A 27,858-nucleotide genomic window follows, 5' to 3' on the forward strand; every position below is an offset into this window, starting at 1 on the left:
TCTGGCTGAGTTGGGCTGTTAGAGCGGCCAGCATCTGGAGAGTTGCTGTACTGTCGCCATGAAAAAGGAGACGAGGCACATCATGTACACAGGCGTTAAAGCTGTGGCCCAGAAATGAGCCAATTCTCCTCACATTCCTTCAGTTAAAGCAAGTCACCTGTCTACGCTTAACTTCCATAGGGTCCATTACATCTGTGAAGGCATAGCCTAAAAACCAAAGCATTGTAAACTGTTGCTTCCAAAGAAAAATATTGGGCTTCCCTGGTGGCTCAGGGTTAAAGAATCCCCCTGCCAGTGTAGGAGACTCGGGTTTGATCTATGATCTGGGAAGATCCCACATGGCTCGGAACAACTAAGCCCATGTGCCACAACTACTGAAGCCCACGCACCCGAGAGCCCATGCTCCACAACAAGAGAAGCCACCACAACGTTAAGCCTGTGCACCACAGCTAGAGAGTAGCCGCGCAGCAACGAAGACCCAACACAGGCAAAAATAAAATTTATAAAAAGGAAAAATATTTAATATAGAACAATATAAGAATGCAAATCAACCTGAAATGAATCATCCCAACCACATTGTATCAAGTCAGTTTTTTCAGTCTTTAATATTTATAGGATTAGTCTACTTTTCTAAAACCATCACCACAAGCAGAATGATACAATTTTCAAGCATTTTAATTAAACCTGCATAAAAGGGTCAGTCTCATTCCAATTTTAGGATAATATCAAGATACATGGATATGTTTTTTGAGTTGTTTGTATTATCATAAATTTATAGATGTATAATTCCTAAAGTATAGTTTTTCTGTAATATAGTCTTTTGTTCCTGGTGTTCAGTGTGTGCATATATGCATTCTGGTTGCTTTAATTCAAAATAAGTCCTTAAAAATGTGCTTTGACTAAGGAAGTTTGTTTCTGAGAAAGCCTATCAAGATTACTAGGTTGTAAGCATGGACTGTAGCTTTTTTCTTGTTAACCTTGATGATTCCAGCTGCATAATTCAATGCTTGCCTTTAAAGCCAAGTCTGAATTTGCATAGTCATGAAATGAAAATAATAACAATAAACAATATCTTAATTTACTAAGCTTTATATACTTATTTAATCGCTCAAAAAGAGGAACTGTTAGTGTCCACCCCAACCCCCACCATTTTATAATTGTAGAGATTGAGGAGAAGCTAAAAGACTTAACCGGGGCTTCTCTGGTGACTCAGTAGTAAAGAACCCACCTACCAGTGCATGAGATGCAAAAGACACGGGTTTGATCCTGGGGTCGGGAAGATCCCCTGGAGTAGGGACGGCAACCCACTCCAGTATTCTTGCATGATAAATCCCATTGACAGAGGAGCCTGGGTTACTACACTCCAGGACGCCACAAAGAGTTGGGCACCACTGAGAAACTGATCACAAGCACAAGAGACTTAACCAGGATCACGCAGTGAGTGGCAGAGGGAGCATGCAAATCCTAGTCTCCCTGACACTAGAGTCAGTGCTCCTAATAACACTCTATGCTCAAGGGCTAACCAAGACCCCACATCCCTCAAAGTGAAATAGTACACTTTGATTATCCAACTGAACTTATCCACATGGAATCCCTGAGTGTATATAAAAAAAAACAAAACAAAACAGTTACTTAGGGCCTGATAAAATACATCCTAACAAGATAAGAGTATGTATAATTTTCCCCAAAGCATAATGATCACCTACCTACTATTAATAGTGCATGTGTGTGTGCCAAGCCTCTTCAGTTGTATCCTACTTTTTGTGACCCCATGGACTGTAGCCCATCAGGCTCCTCTGTCCATGGGATTCTCCAGGCAAGAATACTGCAGTGGGTTGTCATGCCCTCCTCCAGGGGATATTCCTGACCCAGGGTTCAAACCTGTGTCTCTTATGTCTACTGCATTGGCTGGTGGGTTCTTTACCACTAGCGCCACCTGGGAAGTAGGATACATCTAATACATTGATATCTATGTTTAAAGTATATAAGTAGGGAATAGCAGGCTTTTGTAGGTTGAAAGAATGAGAATATAGTTGTGCTTAAAGATAAGCGACTGAGGAGTTCTCTGGTGGTCCAGTGGTTAAGAATCTGCCTGCCAATGTAGGGGACATGGGTTTGATCCCTGGGCTTAGAAGATTCCATATGTGGGTGGGGCAACTAAGCGCATTTACCACAAATACTGAGACCACATGCTGCAACTACTGAAGTCTGTGTATCCTAGAGCCTATGCTCTGCAACAAGAGAAGCCATCACAATTAGAAGTTCTCGCATGGCAACTAGAGAGGAGCCATTGCTTGCCTCAACTAGAGAAAGCCTGTGCACAATAATGAAGACCCAGCATAACCAAAAATAAATAAATAAAATTAGTTTTTTTTTAAAATATAAGCAGCTGAATTATTAATATTAAAAGAAAACAAGTATTAAAAAACTGGCTCAAACTGGTAGGTATGTCAAAGGCTTCTTTAGTCAAAGTAGAGATGAACAGCAAAGAATGTGCAGTAGCTTCAGCTCATCTATTAACGTGTGAACTTCCAGGCCTGCCAAGAGACTTAGAGTAGCCGAAGTGTCATAATAGGCTTTTAGTTTTCAACAGAATCAGAGAGAAATTACATTTTAACTCTTATTAATTCCAACATCCTGTTAATTGAATACTTCAACAAACTCGTTAATGAGACTGTTGACAGAAGAATGGAAGATCAATTGTTTTTTATTGTGGCTCTTTAGTTGACATTACCTTCAAAAAGAAAAGCTAATAAATTACATTGGGAAATCTATATTTGTAACCAGAAAATAAATTGCTATTACAGTAACTTTGCTGAGGTAGGTTGACTACAGTATAAAGGGCATTTATTTTTAGGTAAATTACTGGTGTTCAAAAATATTCTATTTGCAAGGCTAATTTGGTTAGCTACTTTGCAGAAAAGAGTTAAGATAACATGCTTGAGACTGCTTTCCTAAGAAGGGTCTGTTAGTAAGGCTGAACTTTGCCTGGCATCTGGGAACTTGGATTTGGGGAGGGTTCCCACCAGTCCCCAAACTGATAAGGGTGATTCACTGTATCTTCCTGCTGAACTCTGCTTTCCTTCTGGAAGTCTGCAGTGCCGAAAGCTCAGCTTCTCTGCACAGTGGTGCCAAGTCGAATCTTGGAGACAGAGTTTTGCGTGAAGTAGAAGAGTAGCTTTATCGCTTTGCCAGGCAAAGGGGGCCACAGCAGGCTAATGCTCTCAAAACCATGTGTCCTAACTTGGGCTAGATACTGAGAAGTTTTATAGTAATGGTTCAAAGAGGGTGTGATCAGCTCGTGGACATTCTACTTATGGGTTACTGGTGAGGTAAGTAGGAGTCCGCATCATCGACCTTCAGGTCCAACTGGTCTGGGATCTACGTGCTTGTGGGCAGCATACCATTATTAATTGTTAACTTCTCCCACCCGGAGGGGCTTTCAATATCTGCAAAATAGCTCAAAGATACTCTTGTGTGTATCCATGGATGGGGAAATGGGAAAACAGGACCTTGACCCAAGGCTGCTCTTGACTGTTTGTTCCTCCCTAGTCTCACATCCCCTCCCTTCCCTATTAACGACTGCTTGAATCTGCCTGTTAGAACTCAGGGAAGGTCATGGAGGCTGAATGAAGGCTGTTTCCTATAATCAAGGAAATGGGTGATACAGAAAAGCCTCATTCCCAGGAGTCCCACTGCATGATTGGCAGAGGGTACCTATGTGACCATCCCCCAGTGAAAACCCCAAATGCTAAGTCTCTAATGGATGCTCTGGGTAGTAACATCACGCGTATGTTGCTGCATTTTTCTTGCTGGGGAAAGTGTGCACTCTGACGCCTAATGGGAGGAATAAAACCTAGCAAGACCCTGCAGGCCTTCCCAGGTACAAAAGCCCCTCTGTGTCCCCCATTTCTTTTCTGTAGAAAAAGGCTTTAGTCTCCTAAGCCCTTCCTGAGTGCCAAAGAGCAGACTCAAGCATTTGCTAATTAGGGAAGTGAGGAAATGCCGAAACAAAGGAAAAGCACTCAAGCAAGAAAAGTTGTGAGAGCTTAGATAATAGTTCAGCGATAAAACAGTCTTAGTTCTTCCTCAAGAGATCCACATAATGTTGTTATTGTTGTTCAGTTACCCAGTCATGTCCGACTTTTGCAACCCCATGGACTGTAGCATGCCAGGCCTCCCTGTCCCTTACCATCTCCCAGAGTTTGCCCAAGTTCACGTTCATCACATCAGTGATGCTATCTAACCATCTCATCCTCTGACACCCTCTTCTGCCCTCAGTCTTTCCCAGCATCAGGGACTTTTACAATGAGTTGTCTGTTCACATCAGATGACCAGGAACTTCAGCTTCAGCATCAGTCCTTCCAGTGAATATTCGGGGGTGATCTCCCTTAAGATTAACTGGTTTGGTCTCCTTGCTGTCCAAGGGACTCTCAGGAGTCTTCTCCAGCACCACAGTTCGAAAATAACAATTCTTTGGCATTCTGCCTTCTTTACAGTCCAACTCTCATAACCATATGTGACCACTGGGAAGACCATAGCCTTGACTATATAGACCTTTGTTGGGAGAGTAATGTCTCTGCTTTTCAACACACTGTTTTTGTCATCACGTTCCTGCCAAAAAGCAATTATCTTCTGATTTCATGACTGCAGTCACCGTCTGCAGTGATTTTGGCTTCCCTGGTAGCTCAGCTGGTAAAGAATCCACATAATAATCTGACATATATCTTTGAGTCATTCTGCAAACACTAAGGCTACCCACCTAGCTGGAGGATGGTGACTACATTCTGACCACAAGCAGGTAGACCTCAAACTGACTGGAACCAGAAAGTTGATGAATGACTAAGATTACCAAAACATCACCCTGTTACCTTACCACCAACCAATCAGAAGAAAGTCTTGTATCCTGCAGCAGTCACCCCAAATGCTGCCTTTCAAAAACTCTCCCCTGAAAGCCATCAAGGAGTTCTGGTCTTTTGAGCATGAGCTGCCCATTCTCCTTGTTTGAAAGTGAAAGTTAGTTGTTCAGTCATGTCCAACTCTTTGTGACCCCATTGATTGTAGCTCACCAGGCTCTTCTGTCCATGGGATTTTCCAGGCAAGAATACTGGAGTGGGTTGCCAGTTCCTTCTCCAGAGGAGCTTCCCAACTCAGGGATTTTCCCGACCCAGGGATCGAACCCGGGTCTCCTACATTGCGGGCAGATGCTTTACCATCTGAGCTACCAAGGAAGCTCTCTCCTTGTTTGGTGCCCTGCAAATAAATGCTGTACTTTCACCACCACCTGTTATCAGTAGATAGGCTTTGCTTGTCAGTGGGCAAGTAGACCCAAATTTGATTCAGTAACAGGAAGAGAACAAAAGGAAGCCTGCATGTGGATTCTTCTAGATTCTGATTGGGTCTTTCCCCCTCATGATCTGGCTGTATATCCATGTTGTGTCACTGTAATAATTCTTAGCAATGTGTGCAACTGTATGTTGAGTCCTATGAGTCCTTCTAGTGAATGTGTGAATGCAGGGATGTTCTTGGAGACCCTTCAACACAGGTACTTTCTACAGGCATTTTATATCCACAAGCTTTAATTTAAAAAGCAGTACTAAGTTGGTGTGTTTCATCAGAAGGATGATGTCTCACCCCGTTCTGACAAGATAAATAAAACTCCAAATATATTTGCAATCTGTGATTTCAATACATCAGCCTGCAACAAATGTTTTACACAGTAAAAAGCTCTGAAAGCGAATCAGAAAGGCAATGAATGCACACAGCAGAAACAATAGCTCACTTTTAACGAAAAATAAGCAGAAGTGTCATTGTTCCTTTAGCCTTGGGGCACAATTATTCTTTGTTCTGAGAATTGTGAGTAAAAATAAATCCAAGAAGCCATATGAAGATCTCTTGTGGACTTTTAAAAATAGCAGCCAAGGGAGAAAGTGGGCAGAGATAAAGAGGAATCATGTTATTAACGGATGTTGTCCTTTTTATTTTTTTATGTTTTTTTCTCCTTTAAATTTTTCTTGGCTTTGTAAATATTATCTTTTTAAAATTACAGTTAATTACCTTTACTACAATATCCACATGTGTTTTATCTACTCTTTAGGTACTGGAGGGCTGTTAAATGTCCGTGAACAAAGGAAGAAAAAATATTCACGCATTATGTTTTGAAATGGAATTGAAAACAAAAGAAAAGAACAAAGCAGAGCGTTCATTGAGATCATCATATAAAAAGAAAAGATGCCTGACAGGATTAAAATGCCAACGCCTGACATCAGGTAAAATTAAAATGTCAATTTCATAATAAGTATGTCATGAAGAGATACTGTAACACGAAATGTTAGAAAACAGCAGTGCAGTACAGTGTACATCTAAGCATCACTGTAGTTTTTTCTCATCCTTTAACGCAATGTGATGTTTTTAGAATGCATAAAATATAATGTTATGACCACGTTTAACACATTTCATATAGTTTCACAGAGTATTTCCAGAATATGAGTAATAATTTAAGAAAGATATTTCATCTGTTCAGAGTGTGGCTTGAAACTCTCTGCCTCTCCTCGAAGACTCTTGTAACGTTTATGCATCTTTAGCATCTTCCCCGATCCTGTTTCTCCACTTGTCACCCACTGACTACTTTTGTAATTAACTTTATTTTCCTCTGTAAACTAAAGATTTCCTAATGAAACAAATGGTAAAAGACTGGCCTTAAGGGGAAGTGGGTTTTGCTAGAAAAGTTGCGAGAGAATAAGATTAGAAAGAAGAAAGATCAGTGAGAGTATTGAATAGTTTGAGGACTACATATGGCATGGAGTTACTCTAATTGGAATGTGAAGCCTGTTGAAATGATTTCACATGAAAATAGATATGAAAAATAACTATGTCTATCAAAGAGTTTTAATATTCTCTCAAAAAGGATTATTTTCCAATACTCTCTAGTTACAATATATAGATCATTTGTAACAGATATTTTTGTTACATTCCTCATAATAAAGGTGAATGGATTTCACTTCACAAAATTCTAAGACTTTAAACTCCTTTAAGGAAGGGAAGTGAATCCATTTCTCCTTACTTATATCTTTCTCCCCATACCCTCAGACTCTTTTCAATGCTTAGTTCATAATAGGAGTTTGGAGAAAAGTATAGGGGGTGATGGGGGCACTTTGCTCCTTTCCTTGCTATGTCGACTTGGGAGAAAAATGCATTCTATCAGAATTATGAGTTGGTTTTTTGGTTTTTTGTAACTTTTTATTTTATATTGGGGTATAGTTGATTAACAATGTTGTGTTAGTTTCAGGTGTACAACAAAGTGATTCAGTTATACCTATACATATATCTGTTTTTTTTTTCAAATTATTTTCCCAATTAAGTTATTACAGTTCCATATGCTATGCAGTAAGTCCTTGTTGGTTATCCATTTTAAATATAGCCATGTGTACATGTCAAGACCTTCCTGAGGACTATAGCCCAAGGAGACAGCCTCTCAGTAGCTCTGAGGGAACTGCTCCAAGAAGGAAGAGGAAGAAACCTCATTTGTATATGACATTTGGCTAGGGAATCATGCAGTCGAGCATGCAGCTTGGTAAAAGATTACTGCTATTCACAAAGAACAGATATCTCAAGTTAATGATCTGAGTGCTTTTCTATGTATGGATCTAACTATCTAAGGGGACTTGTTTTTTCCAAAGCACAGACAACCTCATCCTGTTTTTCATCCTGAATTCCTCTCAGGGTGCCTGGTCAGTCAGTAACGACTTACAGCTGGGTGCTGAGCAATGCTTTTTATTCTTCCTTGTTTACAGCTATGTTATAAAATATTAATTTTTCTTTGTAATTCATAATTGAGAGGTAGACTGCCACTCTATCTGATTTCACTTCTACAGTTTCCACTGGGTTCTATTTATAGTTCTTACTTCTTTGCTGAGAGCCCCTGTCTTTACATTCATTCTGAAGGTATTTTTATTTAATTCCCTGAGCATAATTACAATATCCTTGTGTAATAATTTAGACAACTGAGTCACCTTAGGGTTGATCTCTGTTGATTATCTTTTCTGCTAAAAATTAGGCCACGTTTTCCTGTTCTGTTGTATACTTTTGGATTTTTGCTGGCTATTGTGAATGTTATATCATGGAGATTTGGATTCTGCTATAGTCTCCTGAAGAGTTGGTTTTGATATTTTGCTCATTTGTTTTCAAATCAGGTATGTCCTTTGGTTGGTTTCAGACTTCACGGTCTGAATCTCCTGAGGTGACGACATCTCAAATTTCAGCTCTCACAGATAAAACTGTGTTAATTTGAGCCTACCCCAGCCCCTGTGTGGTTCAAGGGTCAGCCACAGAGCTGAGCAAAATTTATAGAGAGAAATGGATACAGTCCCCCTCTTGTCTCCTTTTCATTGTCACGCCCCTCATTTCCAGTGTCTGTGGTTGCCCTGGATTTTGTCCTCTAGTTCTTCAGGCCAGAAATTCTGGAGATTTTCTATCCAAGTTTTAGCCACTCCAGGTAGAGAGATCTTCGTTTTGTCCTCAGTCTAATGGATGTTAAACTGGTTCTGTGCACTGTTTCTCCTTTTGAGTTTTGAGTTTCTTCCAAGACCTCCTGTTTTTGTTTATTCTCCAATGCTTCCCAGTCACTGTTTTATATTATTTTTCCCCCAGAATTTTTAATTGTTTCCTGTGGCAGGATTGGATCTAGTAGAGCTACTCAGCTCTAGTAATAGCAAAACTTTATAGCTCTATGTGACTTCAAATATGACAGCTGTAAAATGAACTTTATGGCTATAAAAGTTTCTGTGGTGTTTTCACTAGTGGGCTATTATTAATTAATATAATAAAAATAATCAGTGTAGCTATTAAAAGGGAGCCTCCCAGATATAACTTTTTTATAAGCTATTTAAATATTTTAAAAATAGACTTTTGAAAAGAGAGTAAAATAAAAATAGAGAAATACTACTTGGAAAATCATATGATAAATTAATATTTGAAGGAAGAATAAGTGGCATTGCAGAAGACATAAGATGAGAAGTAAACACAAGGGCTGTGGCCTTGATTCTGACCTCAGAATAGGTTTACTACCTTAAAGTCTGATGTGGGTTGGCAGGGGTCTCTTCTGTTTAGTGACTCAGGGATCCAGGTTTCCACCAGTTTGTTGTATTCCCATGTAAACATGTGGCTTGCATAACCTCTGCTATCAGGAGAGAAAGAACCAGAGAGTTGCTTCTACACAGGCTTTTTATAGCCAGACTTGGAAATGGCATATGCCATGTCTGTCTACATTCCACTGGCAAGAACTCAGTGAAATGGTCCCAATCCATCTTCAAAGGAGGTTGGGAATAGTGTCCTTCTGTGTGTCCAGGAAGATGAAGTAGTATGGTGAAAACATAGTGCTGTATGTGCAATGCTCTCCTTTTCATTGATGATAGTATTAGAGGGAAAAGGGCTTCCAAGGTGACTCAGACAGTAAAGAATCTGCCTGCAATGCAAGAGACCCGGGTTCGATCCCTGGGTTAGGAAGATCCCCTAGAGAAGGGAATGGCTACCCACTCTAGTATTCTTGCCTGGAGAATCCCACGGACAGAGGAGTCTGGCAAGTCATGGTCCATGGGGTCGCAGAGTCAGACACAACTGAGCGACTAACACACACACACGAGGGGAAGAAAGATAAGTTTTAGTCCACATTTCTCTTCTTAATGGGGGGAAGAGTTGCTACTTCTTGCATATCACAAGAGTATTGATGGGATCAAGACTACCTCAGAAAAGTATTTCTGCAACTGATCCAAAAAAAGCAAAGAGACCTACTTAAAAATCAAAAATAATATCTTTATAGATATTTGAGGGAATGTTTTATAAGATGTTCTTTCTGCTCCCTTTAATCAGTAGTCTTAGCAACCCACTCTATATTATAAGGTAATAGAGTCTGTAGTTGTTGATACAGTATATGTATTAATAGCTTTTATGCCCAAGAAGGTAATCTACAGCATATATGGAGGGTAGGAGCACTGGGAACTTACCATTGAGGGAGTGCATCTGGGGCTACCTTCATGCTTATTGCCCTTCAACCCCAAGGAGGCTTGGCTAGTGGACTTGGCTTTGACCTTTCTCTCTTGGGGCTCCTTGCCCTAACATGCAGGAGTGGCCTATATATAATCCATTTAGGAATCCCAAAGCTTGAAAAGTTCTCCATCGATTATTCATTCTCCCCTCAAAAATATTCCCTCCATCAGATTTTGGACTTACCATGAGTGAATTATTTTATTGTTACAGTTGGGTTTTAATCTTTTTTAACCTTGGAATATCTTAGCTGATCTTTCATCATTTATCTGGTGGGTTTTGTTTTATTATTGTAACAAACTTTAACCTCTTTTCTCAGTTTTACTAAGTTAATGTTTAAAACACTTAGTTTTCTAAAACTCCTTTCATACATATATACAGAGAAGGAGAGAAGTAGAAAGAGAGGAAAAAAACAAGATACAGGAAAATGGCAATTTCTGTACACAGGACAGTATTTTTGTGCAGAAATGATCAGAAACTATTTTCCAAAAGAGCCCATATCTGTCATAATAATTTTATCAAGAACTTATTTTAATAAAATACAATATTATTTTAACAGCATTTTAGAATATGTTATAGTATATATTATAATGGTGTATATTATTTCTAGAATTATATATTATACAGTAATATATTATTCTATATTAATATATTACATATCATGTTTTCTAGAATTTATACAATATAAAGTATATGAAAAATCCCCCAAAAGATCAAAAGAAAAAGAAAAAACACTCACAGTCCTATCATTCAATCATTGTTTACAATTTAGAAAGCTTATACACTGAAAACTTGATGATATTTAGAAGTAGAGAAAGAGCAAATCCACTACAGAATCACGAACAGCTGGTTAGCTGAGGAGGCAGTCTGTAGAAATGAAGAGAATGGGAGATTTGAGACATTGATATTAGAAGAACATAAAACAACTAAATGAATGAAAAGGAGTCAGGGAGGAAATTTTTTTCCTCTATCCTTCTAAGTTCTCCTGGCTGGTCTAAGAGTTAAACTGACATCAGACAGATTAACAGCAGAAAATCAAACAAAAGTTTAATAACATGTAGACAGGGAAGAAACCCAGCAAAATTCAGTAACTTGCCAAAATGGCTGAAACCCTCACCTTCAATACCATCTTCAGCTAAAGAAGTAGGGGTGGTGGTTTGGGACTTCAAAGAGGAGGTAGGCAATTCACACAGAGATGGAAAAGCAAATATTTGCTAACCAAATGTTTGCTGGGCCACACAGAGACCATGGGACACAGAGTGGACCCTGATCTCTAGACCCTGCTATGTTTCCCTAGTACATCTAGCCCATGTTCTTTACATATCTCTGACACGACTGAAGTGACTTAGCAGCAGCAGCAGCAGCAGCAGTGGTAGCTCTATTTTGAAAATGGGACTTCTGTCTAAATTCTTTCATGCAGTGAGGTGTAAGCTCAAAGATTGATTCTGAATCTTTTAGACCTTGATTGTTTTCAGCTTGAAATAATCCACACATCAAAGAGACACATTTTGGTGTGGCTGATTTTGTTCCCTTATAGAGTATAAATGTTATAAAAGTATTGTTGTTGTTCTTCAATGGCTCAGTCTTGTCCAATTCTTTGCAACACCAAGGACTGCAGTATGCCAGGTTTCCCTGTTCTTTACCATCTCCAGGAGATTGCTCAAACTCATGTCCATTCAGTCGGTGATGCCATCCAACCATCACATCCTCTGTCGTCCCCTTCTACTCCCACCTTCAATCAGGTTCTTTTCTAATGAGTCAGCTCTTCACATCAGGTGACCAAAGTATTGGAACTTCAGCATCAGTCCTTCTAAAGAATATTCAGGATTGATTTCCTTTAGGATTGACTGGTTTGATCTCTTTGCAGTCCAAGAGACTCTCAAGAGTCTTCTCCAACACCACAGTTCAAAAGCATTGATTCTTTGGCCGTCAGCTTTCTTTATGGTCCAACTCTCACATCCATACATGACTACTGGAAAAACCATAGCTTTGACTAGATGGACGTTTGTCAGCAAACTAATGTCTCTACTTTTTAACGTACTGTCTATGTTTGTCATAGCTTTTCTTCCAAAGAGCAAGCGTCTTTTACTTTTATGGCTGCAGTCACCATCTGCAGTGATTTGGGAGCCCAAGAAAATAAAGTCTGCCACTGATTCCATTGTTTCCTAATCTATTTGGCATGAAGTGATGGGACCAGATGCCACGATCTTCATTTTTTTAATGTTGAGTTTTAAGCCAACTTTTTCACTCTCCTCTTTTACTTTCATCAAGGGGCTCTTTAGTTCCTCTTCACTTTCTGCCATAAGGGTGGTGTCATCTGCATATCTGAGATTATTAATATTTCTCCCAGCAATCTTGATTCTGGCTTGTGCTTCATTCAGCCTGGCATTTGGCATGATGTATTCTGCATGATAGTTAAATAAGCAGGGTGACAATATACAGTCTTGATATATTTGTTTCCCAATTTGGAACCAGTCCGTTGTTCCATGTCTGGTTCTAAATGTTGCTTCTTGACCTATATATAGATTTCTCATGAGGCAGGTAAGGTGGACTGGTATTCTCAACTCTTGAAGAATTTTCCACAGTTTGTTCTGATCCACACAGTCAAAGGTTTAACCTAATCAATGAAACAGAAGTAGATGTTTTTCAGGAATTCTCTTGCTTTTTTGTTGATCCAACAGATGTTGACAGTTTGATCTCTGGTTCCTCTGCCTTTTCTAAATCCAGCTTATATATCTGAAAGTTCTCAGTTCATGTACTGTTGAAGCCTAGCTTGAACGATTTTGAGCATTTCTTTGCTAGTATGTGAAATGAGTGCAATTGTGCGGTAGTCTGAACATTCTTTGGCATTGCCCTTCTTTGGGATTGGAATGAAAACTGATTTTTTCCAGTCTTCTGGCCACTGCTTCATTTTCCAAATTTGTTGGCATATTGAGTGCAGCACTTTTACAGCATGATATTTTAGGATTTGAAATAGCTCAACTGCAATTCCATCACCTCCACCAGCTTTGTTCATAGTGATTCTTCCTAAGGCCCACTTGACTTCGCACTCCAGGATGTTTGACTCTAGGTGAGTGATCACACCATCGTGGTGATCCAGGTCATGAAGATCTTTTTTTGTATAGTTCTTCTGTGTATTCTTGCCACCTCCTCTTAATATCTTCTGCTTGTATTAAGTCCATAGCATTTCTGTCCTTTATTGTGCCCGTCTTTGCATGAAATGTTCCCTTGGTATCTAATTTTCTTGAAGAGATCTCTTGTTTTTCCCATTCTATTGTTTTCCTCTATTTCTTTGCATCTTTCACTTAGGAAGGTATAGTTTTACCATTTTTAAGGAAAAGAAAAGAAGTGATAAGCCACAAACAAAATCTCTTAGATCAAGAAAAACCTCTTAAATGCTAGTTTCTCAAAAGAATAAATGCCAGAGGTAGCTCATAAGTCCCCAATATAGAAAAATTGTCACACAGAAGACTAATAACATTAGCACTAAAAGCCTTATCTTGGGACTTCAGAGTGTGCTTCAGAAACAAACAGGATAAATTAAAAAAATAAATCAAGAATATTTAAATACTAAAACAAACAAACAAACAGGATGAGGCAAAACTAATTAATTTATGTCCCAAGTTGGGAAAGAGCAATCTGGCAAATTCTTCACTGGATGCAAAAAAAAAAAAAATTATTCCATTTATATTTATTTTGACTATATATTTTATATGCATCTCTTTTTCAAATAACTACTGGTCTTGCATTTAGCATTAATAACAGAAAAAATCATGCTGAGGTTTTGTTTCTTGCTGAACTCAAAATTGAATAAGAAATGACTATAAACAGAGAAGGCAATGGCACCCTACTCCAGTACTCTTGCCTGGAAAATCCCATGGATGGAGGAGGCTGGTAGGCTTCAGTCCATGGGGTTGCTAAGAGTCGGACACGACTGAGCGATTTCACTTTCACTTTTCACTTTCATGCATTGGAGAAGGAAATGGCAACCCACTCCAGTGTTCTTGCCTGGAGAATCCCAGAGATTCTGGTGGGCTGCCGTCTATGGGGTCGCACAAAGTTGAACACGACTGAAGCAATTTAGCAGCAGCAGAAGCAGCAATGACTATAAAAGCTCAAGAACTTATAGACTCATGAAATAATTTATAGAGGCATGTAACTGAGAAAAGAAAGTGAAAAAGGGAGAGTGGAAGAAGATCAAAGGAAGGCAAGAGGAAAGCAGAAGAGAGGGATTTTTTTCTCAAGTTTTAAATAGGTTTTGTTAAATGCTGGAGAGGATGTGGAGAGAAGGGAACCCTCCTACACTGTTGGTGGGAATGCAAACTAGTACAGCCACTATGGAGAACAGTGTGGAGATTCCTTAAAAAATTGCAAATAGAACTGCCTTATGACCCAGCAATCCCACTGTTGGGCATACACACAGAGGAAACCAGAATTGAAAGAGACACATGTACCCCAATGTTCATTGCAGCACTGTTTATAATAGCCAGGACATGGAAACAACCTAGATGTCCATCAGTAGACGAATGGATAAGAAAGCTGTGGTACATATACACAATGGAATATTACTCAGCCATTAAAAAGAATACATTTGAATCAGTTCTGCTGAGGTGGATGAAACTGGAGCCGATTATACAGAGTGAAGTGAGCCAGAAAGAAAAACACCAATACAGTATACTAACACATATATATGGAATTTAGGAAGATGGCAATGATGACCCTGTGTGCAGGACAGCAAAAAAGACACAGATGTGTATAGCGGACTTTTGGACTCAGAGGGAGAGGGAGAGGGTGTGATGATTTGGGAGAATGGCATTGAAACATGTATAATATCATGTAAGAATCGAAATGCCAGTCTATGTCTGATGCAGGATATGACACGCTTGGGGCTGACGCGCGGGGATGACCCAGAGAGATGTTGTGGGGAGGGGGGTGGGAGGGGGGCTCATGTTTGGGAACGCATGTACACCTGTGGTGGATTCATGTCAATCTATGCCAAAACCAATACAGAATTGTAAAGTAAAAATTAAAAATAAATAAATAAATTAAAAAATAAAAAAAAAAAAAATAAAAGAAATGAGCCATGTACGCTACAAGTTCCCAAGTTCAATCTAAGAATCTTCCATTACCAAACTTCTTAAATTGCTATTAAAAGTTAAATTACTGTTTAGTTCCTCACAGCTTAGGCATTCTAGGCACCCCTGTTGAAAACATTGACCCGATTAGTTTTTCAGTTTACTTTGGGAAATTTGTTCTTTAGTCTCTAATTAAGCCATGTGTGATAGACTGAATAATGAACCCCAAAGATATTCACATCCCAATCCCGGGAACCCATGACTATATTATCTAACATAGTGAAAGGATCTTTGCAGATTGATTATCTTGAGGAGGGAAAATTAGCCTGCATCATTTACTTGTGTGCTAAGTCATGTCTGACTCTTTGTGACCCCATGGACTGTAGCCCGCCAGGCTCCTCTGTCCAAGGGATTCTCCAGGCAAGAATACTGGAGTGGGCTGCCATGCCCTCCTCCAGGGGGTCTTCTCAACCCAGGCATCCAATCCAGGTCTCTAACACCTTCTCCATTGGCAGGTGGGTTCATTACTACTCACACCACCTAGGAATCCTCTGAATTATTTAACTGAGTCTTAAATGTAATCACAGGCTTCCCTAGTAGTTCAGAGGGCAAAGAATCTGCCTGCAATGCAGGAGACATGAGTTCAATCACCGGGGAAGAGCCCCTGGAGAAGGAAATGACAACCCATTCCAGTATTCTTGCCTGGAAAATCCCATGGACAGAGCAGCCAGTGGGCTACTACAGTCCATGGGGTCACAAAGAATCAGACAGAACTGAGCAACTAATGTCCTAAATGTAATCACAAGAGTTCTTATGAGAGGGAGATGGAGAGAGATTTGGCAACCAAAGATGGAATACAACAATGGAACCAAGAGGTTGGAGGGATATGAGGAAGGGGATGAAAGGAACCACTAGACAAATGATACAGGAGATCTAAAAAAACTGGACCATCTGTTGATGGAACCATGCTCAAAGAAGATTCCTGGGCTTTAGGTCAAAAGACTTATAAATAAATGTACATATAGTTTTATGTTAAAATGACATTTTCAATTTCCATTTTAGCCAACTTTGCCAATTATTAAACCAATTCCAATCCTAATTGCTTTTAATGAGGGATTCTCCTACAAGTTGGTTTATTTTACTATAACTTATTAGCTTAAAAACACAAAAATAAGACCCAAATCTTATAAAGATGCAAAATTCCCATGACATATAAGTATTGCTCCACTCAGTCTTTCCTTCCATACTTATAAAAATATATATTTTATTATTTATTTTTGGGTGAGCTGGGTCTTGGTTGCTGTGCAGACTTTTCTCTAGTTGGAGTGAGCAGAGGCTACCCTCTAGTTGCAATGCATGGCCTTCTCATTGCAGTAGCTTCTCTTGTTGCAGAGACAAGCTCTAGGGTGTGTGGGCTTCAGTAGTTGTGGCTCCTGGGCTCTAGTGCACAGGCTCAGTAGTTGTGGTCAACAGGCTTAGTTACCCCTCGGCATGTGGGATCTTCCCTAACCAGGAATCAAACCTGTGTCTCCTGCATTGGCAAGCAGATTCTTTACCACTAGGGAAGCCACCTTCCATACTTTTTTTTTTTTAATTAATCTTAAATAGTAATGTGCCTGTCATCCATGGCATCCTGTACACCCTAGCTCATGCAACATTCATCTTATAAAATAAGGGCCAAGGTCTTTCCATACTGAGGTTGCCCTCTGTAGCTGGTGCAGGATTCGCTTTGCACCTACTTTCAAACATTTCAGTGTTGCATCTCTCTTGTTATCTTACCTTAAAAAGTCATATTGAAGTAAATGGTGTCAGAATTCTCCTGAGCCTATTGTGTTGCCCTGGGCCACCCAAAGGGTCTATCCAGCCAGAAATGAGGGAAATTTACTACTACCTCCCAGCAAAATAATCAGAATTTCCTTTTTCTGATCACAATAACTTAATAACTATTTCTGGTTTGACTATAGTGGACTGAAATGAGGAAGGCAGTGGGATCTCAGGAAGATGTTGATAGAATTATCTAAATGTTCTAGTAACTAGGAATTGGGCTTTTCTCAAAATGTCTTATATGGAAATTTTGTGATTATTGGGGGAAAATGTTCTCTATTTTGAGGGTCAGATTAGGAAAAGTCTGCAGCTGTTGATCAAAAGGGAAGATTAATAGGAAGGAAGTAAATATTGTACAATAATATTTATTATGGAAAAGACCTTGATGCTGGGGAAAATTGAGGGCAGGAAGAGAAGAGGGTGACAGAGGATGAGATGGTTGGATGGTATCACCAATTCAATGGACATGAGTTTGAGCAAACTCCAGGAGATAGTGAAAGACAGGGAAGTCTGGGATGCTGCAGTCCATGGGGTCACAGAGTCAGACATGATTTAGTAACTGAAGAACAAGAAAATGCACTTGTCATAGCAAACACCCTCTTCCAACAACACAAGAGAAGACTCTATACATGGACATCACCAGATGGTCAACACTGAAATCAGATTGATTATATTCTTTGCAGCCAAAGATGGAGAAGCTCTATACAGTCAACAAAAACAAGACCAGGAGCTGACTGTGGCTCAGATCATGAACTCCTTATTACTAAATTCAGACTTTAATTGAAGAAAGTAGGGAAAACACTGCAGATGGTGATTGCAGCCATGAAATTAAAAGACGCTTACTCCTTGGAAGAAAAGTTATGACCAACCTAGATAGCATATTCAAAAGCAGAGACATTACTTTGCCGACTAAGGTCCGTCTAGTCAAGGCTATGGTTTTTACTGTGGTCATGTATGGATGTGAGAGTTGGACTGTGAAGAAGGCTGACTGCTGAAGAACTACTGCTTTTGACCTGTGGTGCTGGAGAAGACTCTTGAAATTCCCTTGGCCTGCAAGGAGATCCAACCAGTCCATTCTGAAGGAGATCAGCCCTGGGATTTCTTTGGAAGGAATGATGCTAAAGCTGAAACTCCAATACTTTGGCCACCTCATGCGAAGAGTTGACTCATTGGAAAAGACTCTGATGCTGGGAGGGATTGGGGGCAGGAGGAGAAGGGGACGGCAGAGGATGAGATGGCTGGATGGCATCACAGACTCGATGGATGTGAGTCTGAGTGAACTCTGGGAGTTGGTGATGGACAGGGAGGCCTAGCGTGCTGCGATTCACGGGGTTGCAAGGAGTCGGACATGACTGAGCAACTGAACTGAACTGAACTGAACTGAAGCAAGTAAGTAAGTAAGTGAACTTGCTCAGTCGTGTCCGACTCTTTGCAACCCCGTAGACTGTAGCCCACCAGGCTTCTCTGTCCATGGGATTCTCCAGGCAAGAATACTGGAATGGGTTACCATTTCCTTCTCTAGGGGATCTTCCCGACTCAGGGATTGAACCCGAGTCTCCCGCATTGGAGGCAGACTCTTTAACCTCTTAGCCACCAGAGAAGATAATATTTATTAAGGTAGGACTTTAAAAAGTCCTTATCCTTGGGCTTCTTCACAAGGATAAAAAGAGCCTTGGTCCCTCTTTTCGCAGTGATGATGGATTTAGGAAAATCAACTCAGATTGTGATGAAACTAAAGACATGTTAGAGCTGAAGGCAAAATGACCAACAAACATTCAGACTAAATATAGGGCAGGTACAAAATCACTTGAACATTGCATTGATTTTTCCATCTGAAAGCAGGATGTTTGTTTGACTAAAAGATTTCAGAATTCCAATGTCTCAGATTAAGTCATAACTCTGAGCCTTAAAAGAGATAATTGTGATTTAGAAGCAAGAGCACAAAATGAGGTTTCCGAAGACTTCAATTCTAGTCCCAAATCCATTCTATATGTAGGTGAAGATACTTAAACTCTCAGAGCTGAGTGAATTAAGATCTGACACTTACTAGATTCTAATTTAGTCCTTGACCCTTAGCAGCCATGATCTTGGGTACAGTGCTTAACCTTTCCTAGCCTTGGGTTTGCTATTTGCAAAACAGGAATAATAATAGAATCAAAATGTAATAGGTAGAAGTGATGATTACATGGAATAAACATGTAAAGAACATAGCACTGTGGTGAGCATACAAGTAGTCAACAAATATTAGCTGTAATTATTCATTTTGTGGGGAGGTGGTTAGAGAGACTGGCAGGAAGGAATGAATGTCAGAATCGGTGGCATTAGCTCTTTGAAAGGGTGCTGTTTTTTAGAAAGGTATTTACAATTTTTCAGCCTCTAAAGAAATGCTGGTGCCCTAAGGCATAGTCCTGGGTGACCACACCCTAGTTAAATTCTCATCACAGATCTTGCTCTTTGGCATGAAGATCAGGGTCTGTGAATACCTTTTGTGTAGTCCTCATTCTGTTTAATCAGAAACTAGACAATTAGCCTGGGGAATAAAAGAATATGAAATATAACTTATATGTATAATAATTATTTTAACTTTTCTTCTAGTATTGACAATTCAGTTCAGTTCAGTCGCTCAGTCGTGTCCGACTCTTTGCGACCCCATGAATCACAGCACACCAGGCCTCCCTGTCCATCACCATCTCCCAGAGTTCACTCAGACTCACATCCATCGAGTCTGTTATGCCATCCAGCCATCTCATCCTCGGTCGTCCCCTTCTCCTCCTGCCCCCAATCCCTCCCAGCATCAGAGTCTTTTCCAATGAGTCAACTCTTCGCATGAGGTGGCCAAAGTACTGGAGTTTCAGCTTTAGTATCATTCCTTCCAAAGAAATCCCAGGGCTGATCTCCTTCAGAATGGACTGGTTGGATCTCCTTGCAGTCCAAGGGACTCTCAAGAGTCTTCTCCAACACCACAGTTCAAAAGCATCAATTCTTCGGCAATAAGCCTTCTTCACAGTCCAACTCTCACATCCATACATGACCACTGGAAAAACCATAGCCTTGACTAGACGGACCTTAGTTGGCAAAGTAATGTCTCTGCTTTTGAATATGCTATCTAGGTTGGTCATAACTTTTCTTCCAAGGAGGAAGCGTCTTTTAATTTCATGGCTGCAATCACCATCTGCAGTGATTTTGGAGCCCCCCAAAAAAATAGTCTGACAGTTTCCACTGTTTCCCCATCTGTTTCCCATGAAGTGATGGGACCAGATGCCATGATCTTCGTTTTCTGAATGTTGAGCTTTAGGCCAACTTTTTCGCTCTCCTCTTTCACTTTCATCAAGAGGCTTTTTAGTTCCTCTTCACTTTCTGCTATAAGGGTGGTGTCATCTGCATATCTGAGGTTATTGATATTTCTCCCAGCAATCTTGATTCCAGCTTGTGTTTCTTCCAGGCCAGCGTTTCTCATGATGTACTCTGCATATAAGTTAAATAAGCAGGGTGACAATATACAGCCTTGACGTACTCCTTTTCCTATTTGGAACCAGTCTGTTGTTCCATATCCAGTTCTAACTGTTGCTTCCTTACCTGCATACAGATTTCTCAAGAGGCAGGTCAGGTGGTCTGCTATTCCCATCTCTTTCAGAATTTTCCACAGTTTATTGTGATCCACAGAGTCAAAGGCTTTGGCATAGTCAATAAAGCAGAAATAGATGTTTTTCTGGAACTCTCTTGCTTTTTCCATGATCCAGCAGATGTTGGCAATTCGTATTGACAGGACCATATTAATATTAACTATCCTTTTCCAACAACTGAGAACTATTTAGCCACCAAAAAGATCATCCTAATTTAATGCAGTTAGAGCTTAGAGAGTATGCCTGTTTGGGACCTCCAGAAATTTAAATCTGAGATAGGATTATAAGAGGTTTGGAGGAAGGATGGAAAAGTAACATCTCTGAAAGATAAATGGGGGAGGAAGGCTTGGGCAGAGAAAACCTTTGTCCTAAGATGCTGATTTGACACTTTTCAAAGGAAAGTAAGGAGGAAGCACGTCAGAGAAAATTTCACAACAAAACGCAGATCTGATCAAGTTTCAGCTAACCCAATGGAGCTCCAGAGCAACAGGAATGGCCAGGCTCTAGTGCCCCACCATGCTCATTCACATGGTGGGGAGTTACTCATCAAGCATGCATAGCTCCTCCCACCTCAAAAGCTGAGGTGCCTCCTGAAGATGATATAACTGGAGGCTGCCAGCTACACCCACTGTTTGTAGCTGAACAACAATTTTCTTTCTTGAAGGAAGATCTAGAGGCATACCACCAAAGAGAGTTTCCATAATATATATACCCTCAATATATTTTTTAATAACAAGTGTTTTCCCTATTTTTCTGCTTTGTTGTGTACTGTGCTCAGTCGTGTCCAACTCTTTGTGACCCATTGGACTGTAGCCTGCCAAGCTACTCTGTCCATGGGATTTTTCAGTCGAGAATATTAGAGTGGGTTTCCTCCTCCAGGGGATCTTCCTGACCCAAGGATTGAACTCGTGTCACCTGCATCACAGGCAGATTCTTTACTGCTGAGCCATTGGCTACATCATTTAATATTTTGTAATTTAAATCTTTATATTTTTTCTTGAACGTATTTTATCAAATTCTTGAATTGCTAATAAATACCAAATTACCAATTATAGTTGTTCAGTCTAAGACGTGTCTGACTCTTTGTGACCCCATGGATTGCAGCATGCCAGGCTCCTCTCAACTTCACTATCTCCTGGAATTGCTCAAATTCATGTCCATTGAGTCTAACCATCTCATCCTCTGACGCCCCCTTCTTTTGCCTTCAATCCTTCCCAGCATCAGGGTCTTTGCCAGTGAGTCTGCTCTGCATCAGGTGGTCAAAGTATTGGAGGTTCAGCTTCAGCATCAGTCCTTCCAATGAGTATTCAGGGTTAATTCCTTTAGGATTGATTGGTTTGATCTCCTTGCTGTCCAAAGGACCCTCAAGAGTCTTCTCCAGCACTACGGTTGACAATGTCAATTCTTTGGCACTCAGCCTTCTTTATGGTCCAACTCTCACATCCGTGCATGACCACTGGAAAAACCATAACTTTGACTATATGTGTCTTTGTTGGCAAAGTGATGTCTATGCTTTTTAATATGCTGTCAGGTTTGTCATAGCTTTCCTTTCAAGGAGCAAGTGTCTTTTAATTTCATGGCTGCAATCACCACCTGCATTGATTTTGGAGCCCAAGAAAATGAAATCTATCACTCTTTCCACTTTTCCCCCTTCTCTTGGCCATGAAGTGATGGGACCAGATGCCATGATCCTAGTTTTTTGAATGTTTAGTTTTAAGCCAATGCTTCCACTCTCCTCTATCACCTTCAAAAAAGAGGCTCTTTAGTTCCTCTTCACTTTCTGCCATAAGGGTGGTTTCATCTGCATATCTGAGGTTGTTGATATTTCTCCTGGCACTCTTGATTCCAGCTTGTGCTTCCTCCAGCCCAGCGTTTCTCATTATGTACTCTGCATATAACTTAAATAAGCAGGGTGACAATATACAACCTTGTCATATTCCTTTCCCAGTTTTGAACCAGTCTGTTGTTCCATGTCTGGTTCTAACTGTTGCTTCCTGACCTGCATACTGGTTTCTCAAGAGACAGGTAAGGTGGTCTGGTACTCTCATCTCTTTGACAACTTTCCCCAGTTTTTTGTGATCCACACATTTAGAGGTTTTAGTGTAGTTAGTGAAGCAGAAGTAGATGTATTTCTTGAAGTCCCTTGCCTTCTCCATGATCCAACGAATGTTGTCAATTTGATCTCTGGTTCTTCTGCCTCTTCGAAACCCAGCTTGTATATCTGGAAGTTCTTAGTTCACTTACTGCTAAAGCCTAGTTAGAAGGATTTTGAGCATAACCTTGCTAGCATATGAAGTGAGCACAATTGTACAGTAATTTGAACACTCTTTGGTGTTGCTCTTCTTTAGGATTGGAATGAAATCTGATATTTTCCAGTCCTGTGACCACTGCTATTTTCCAAATTTGCTGACATATTGAGTGCAGCAGTTTAACAGTGTCATCTTTTAGGGTTTTAAATAGTTCAGCTGGAATTCCATCATCTCCAGTGGCTTTGTTGGTAGTAATGCTCCCTAAGGCCCACTTGACTTCATACTCCAGGATGTCTGGCTCTAGGTAAGTGACCATACCATCATGGTTATCCGAGTCATTAAGACATTTTTTTGTACAGTTTTTCTATGTATTCTTGCCACCTATTCTTAGTATCTTCTGTTTCTCTTAAGTCCTCACTGCTTCTGTTCTTTATCATGCCCATCCTTGCATAAAATGTTGCGTTGATACCTCCAATTTTCTTGAAGAAATTTCTAGTCTTTCTCCTTCTATTGTTTTCCTCCATTTGTTTGCATTGTTCATTTAACAAGGCCTTCTTATCTCTCCTTAGTGTTCTCTGAAACTCTGCATCCAATCAAAATATTCAGATCAATTTGGACATAAAATAAAAAATCCAGTAATCAAATGAAAGTGAACAAACGTATGCATCTATTAAAGATGTAAAAATTATCTTTATCAATGCAGGGTTAGTGTTTTTTTTTTTCTTTTAGCACCTTCTGTATGTGAAACATTTTACCAGTGAAATGACTAGGACAAATTCCTACTTCCAGGCAGTTACAGATTATCCAGCCTATGGAGTCTGTGGCTACACTTTTACCAATATACATACCCTCTTGCAGTCTGTCCTCACTGAAATCCCCATATGCTTGTTTGACACATGTAAAACAGAAATGAGTTCAGATAGTCTGGCTTATAAAAATACACAAACAGAAGAACCACAAAGGTTAATGGAAAGAAATTCAGGATATTCAGATTTCTAAGGGCAATGACCGGTCTCTCACCAAAAATGTTCCTTTCCCTTTTCAGTCAAAATACTTGGTGTGAAGGACTATTGCTTTGGCCCTGTGGCAATTCTGTTATTTTTAATAGCCAGTTGTTTCTCAGTTCCATCATAACTCAAGTAAAAAGAAGAAAAGTAATTTGGAGTAAGTCACTTCAGGCCCACAGGCCAATTCACTTGGATTCCACTCAGGTATGTTTATTTTAATAACTGATCTGAAAGCACGTGAAATACCACAGCCCACCAGATTTTAAACAGAAAAGCATAGAACTTAAAAACTAAGCACGCATGCAGCATGGAATAACAATCAAGTTAGGCTTCTTAAAATGCTAACTGCCAGAAAAACCTGAAGCCAGTAGAGCAAAATTCACAGGGCTACACACGCTGAATATTCCTGTTTCTCAGAGGCGCTTCTAAGAAGGCTCAAATTCTGAAGTGGCTCCCTAAAGAAGCAGGGTCAGAGATGGGTCTTATTTGACATGTGTTCTTCTTCCCAAGATATTTGGGTAGGTTTGTTTAAGACTTTTTGTTCGTTCGTTTGTTTTTTTTTTTTTTTTAAAGAAAAAGCAGATGTTGTCAGCAAAAGGCCAGAACAGCAAAAGAGTTTGTTCTGTGGGAAAGGGCTGCACTGTAACAGTGGGTAATGGTTGGAAAGTCACCAACCGTGTTCTGGCCTCACACAGCATAGACGTGTTAACTAGGGTGCCCTGCACAGACAGTCTGTGGGTGAGAAATTTCCATGTGGCTCGCCTTTGGAGCGCCAAGGACCTTGCACGATGAGGCGAGAGGCCAGTGGGCGGAATAACGTGTGGGGAGCCAGGCATGTGAAAAGGTGAAAGGGTAATGAGGACCCAGAGTGGTTCCTGGGAGAGGCGTGCTGACGCCGGGGGTGGCTAGCTTGGCCCCGCGCCGAGCTGGGCTTTCTGGAGTGTGAGTGTGCATGGGGTGCACCCAGGGTCCTTGATGACTTCTCATGCCAGTGTTATTTATAAACAGATCTCAAGACTGGAAAGCTCTAACCCAGTGCCCCAAGCCTTAGGTCTTCCATACCCCGGCGGCGGGCCCCGCCCCTCGGTTTCCCAACCTGCCTGGCCCCGCCCTGCCTCTCCTAACTCCTCCCGGGCCCCGCCTCCGCCGCTTCCCACAGCCCTTCCCGTCGGCTCCTGGCTCCAGGCTCCCACCCGGCTCCGCGGAGGTGGAAGCGCGCAGGCGCCGTTGGCGGCAGGCAGAGTGCGGAGTAGCGGCGCGGGGTTCGCGGTGAGTGTGGTGGGCACGCGGGGCTCGCAGCCGCAGAACGTGGTTCGGGCCGGGCGTCCCGAAAGGGATTGGAGTGTGTGCGGGTGACGGCCGGGATAGCCGTCGGTCCCGAAAGGAAAAACCTGCCAGACGTGCGGCAGCGGGATTGGCCGCGCTGCCGGAGGGTGTCCGGCTCCGGCTGCGTGGGGAGCAAGAGTGCGTGGTGGCAGGAGCGGGCGAGGATATGTGGAAGAGGAGAAATTGAAGGAAAGGGCTCCGGAGGCTGAAAGTCTGGACTCAGGCTTGGCAGGACCGGGAGGCTCGCCAAGGGCTCTGGAGGGTGTCCCAGCTTCAAGTTTAGTAGCCCCCGCTTAGTGCCCCTGAGCGGCGGGCGTCCCGGGCCCATCCCTTCCCCCGCTCTGCCGTCCTAGAGTGCAGAGTTGCCAGGAACATTCCTCATCGCGGGGGGAGAGGATTTGGAGGAGGTGGGCTGTCGCCCCAGGTTTGTGCCAAGGAGGGCGTGGCACTCGTGTGACTTTCTTCACCCCGCCCCCGGGAATGTATCCGTCTTCTGGTACATTGTGCTCATGGACATTTTAACAAAGGCTAGGACTGTTTTCTAGGCAGTGGCGGGTGACAGCAGGGGCGAGTCGGTGGAGAGGGGAGCACACAAGGTCGCGGTGCAGCTTTGGGGGACGGGGGAGCGAAAGTGGGGGCAGACATGGGGGGAGTAGAAGGCAACAATCCTCCTGCCTCAGCTTTTTCCTCCTTTCTGGTCCACTGATTTTGATTATTGGTAGAAACAGCCTCGAGAGGGATGTGAGTGGAAATTAGTGTGTGTGTTCAGACTGGCTGCAGCCATTGGTTTTGTAATTGTGCTGTTGATGTATTTCTAAGTGTCCCTTAAGGAGAAATGGGAAACTAATGGAATTTAAGAGGAAATAATTGAAAGGAAGGATGAAGAGGTGGTGTGTCAAAACTTAGAGCTAAATTAATGCCTTGAGATAGTCCTAGTATAAATTCAGCCAAACTTTGAAGGATGTGGAGGTGTGAAAGTCAGGGTAAGTGGAAGCTGGTTAGGGCGTGGTTGATTGTTTCAATTAAGAATGGATTTGTGTGTGTGTGTGTGTGCGCGCGTGCGCACGCAAAATTACATTGGGGATATAAAACACCAGGGCGACTCTTGTAATTTAGGATAAGGTTCTGAGGCTTTCATTTTCAAGCATAGGGTTTTTATGGAAAGTAGTTATATGTGTTCCCAAGCATAGATGTTGATATTTTTACTCATTTGTTTAACTTAATACAATAAAACAAACTGAACTTCTTCCTCCTCCACCCCTTTCCCCTCTTGTGAATACTGTTTTATAAACATTTACTTTCAGATCTGAAATGTGTTTAAAGGCACAGTCCCAACCCCCAGATCATAAAGTGGAAGATTTCTTCTTGCATTATTGTCATTTTACTCTTTCTTTTTCAAATGCCACTACCATTACCAAATTTGGGGAGAGAAGTATTAGGGATACATCCCTTTTCCAGTGCCTAATGAACTTCTATTTATCCTTTCAGACTCAGCCCAGTTCACTACTTGGAAAAAAACTGGCCAAATCTTTCAGAATGTATTGGGCTTCCCAGGTGGCTCAGTGGTAAAAACAAACCAACCAACCACCTGTCATGCAGGAGATGCGGGTTAGATCCCTGGATGGAGAAGATCCCGTGGAGGAGGAAATGGCAATCCACTCTGGTATTCTTGCCTGGAAAATCCCATGGACAGGGAGCCTGGTGGGCTCCAGTCCATGGGGGTCTCATAGTGTTGGACACGACTGAACACGTATGCACTCAGAATGTATTAATCACCTCCTTTTCTGTCAAGCTGACACTACTGTCCTTTTTTCTCTTGTTACTGGAACCTCTGTCTTCGGTGTTATCCCAGTACCTAGGACTGCTGGGTATGTACTCAATGCTTAGTAAATGCACTTACAGTTAGATGTTAATAAGTGCTGTTAGGAAGATAGTAATTCACATCACATAAGGCTCATGAGATAATAGAAGAAATTCAGAATGCTGAAATTATAGTGTTTGAACACCTTTATTTAGAATATGGATAAGAAATAAACACGGAAATATGTTCCCATGTATTAATCTGTGGAGATCCCTGGGTTGGGAAGATGCCCTGGAGAAGGGAAAGGCTACCCACTCCAGTATTCTGGCCTGGAGAATTCCATGGACTGTATAGTACATGGGATCGCAAAGAGTTGGACACGACTGAGTGACTTTCACTTATATACTCCTCTTAAAAAGGTGTAAAAGCTTTGTGTATATGTATAGGCGAAGTAGACATCAGAAAAAGGCTGATTATTTTTTTAAAGGTTGATTTCTGACACCAAAACAAGCGAAAAGTCAATGCAAAATGATTAATCATTTGTAGAAAGACACAAATAGAGTACCACTGGAATTTAGGAAATTTGTAAGCAGATCAGGCTGACCAGATGGCATCTTCTGGAGGGTAATGTAACTAAAGAAGCTATAACCTATTAGACCAGTTAGACTAATCAGTTGTATTATACTCCTAAATCATAAGGTGACTTAAACATTTGGCTAGGGAGTCTCTTCACAGCACAGTGCCCTCAGTAGACTTGGCCTGACTTTTCTGCCAGCAAGTTCCCTTTAACTCCACCAGCATCCCTGGCCTTCCAGTCACCTCTAGCTCATAACAGAAATTATCTTCCTTTTGCTCATTACAATTCAAGCTCCTCAACCCAACAGCTGGCGTTCCCATTGGAGAGAATATCTT

At 41.1% G+C, this 27,858-nt stretch overlaps 1 protein-coding gene across 2 annotated transcripts in view; it reads left to right on the forward strand.

The window, feature by feature from the left end:
* The first annotated feature begins 6,229 nt into the window (after positions 1-6,229).
* Positions 6,230-27,858, forward strand: part of PRRG1 (proline rich and Gla domain 1) — a 166,949-nt gene continuing 145,320 nt past the window's right edge. The window contains exon 1 of one of the 2 annotated variants that reach the window (XM_040266324.1): positions 6,230-6,269. In XM_040266324.1, coding sequence (XP_040122258.1) covers positions 6,232-6,269 — 38 coding nt within the window. In that variant the 5' untranslated portion in view covers positions 6,230-6,231. Of the gene's footprint in view, positions 6,270-24,982; positions 25,089-27,858 lie in introns of those variants that run through there. The other variant, XM_040266326.1, reaches the window with a different exon arrangement.

Source organism: Oryx dammah, unplaced genomic scaffold, assembly GCF_014754425.2.
Source record: "Oryx dammah isolate SB20612 unplaced genomic scaffold, SCBI_Odam_1.1 HiC_scaffold_23, whole genome shotgun sequence".
In the NCBI taxonomy this organism is placed as follows: domain Eukaryota; kingdom Metazoa; phylum Chordata; class Mammalia; order Artiodactyla; family Bovidae; genus Oryx; species Oryx dammah.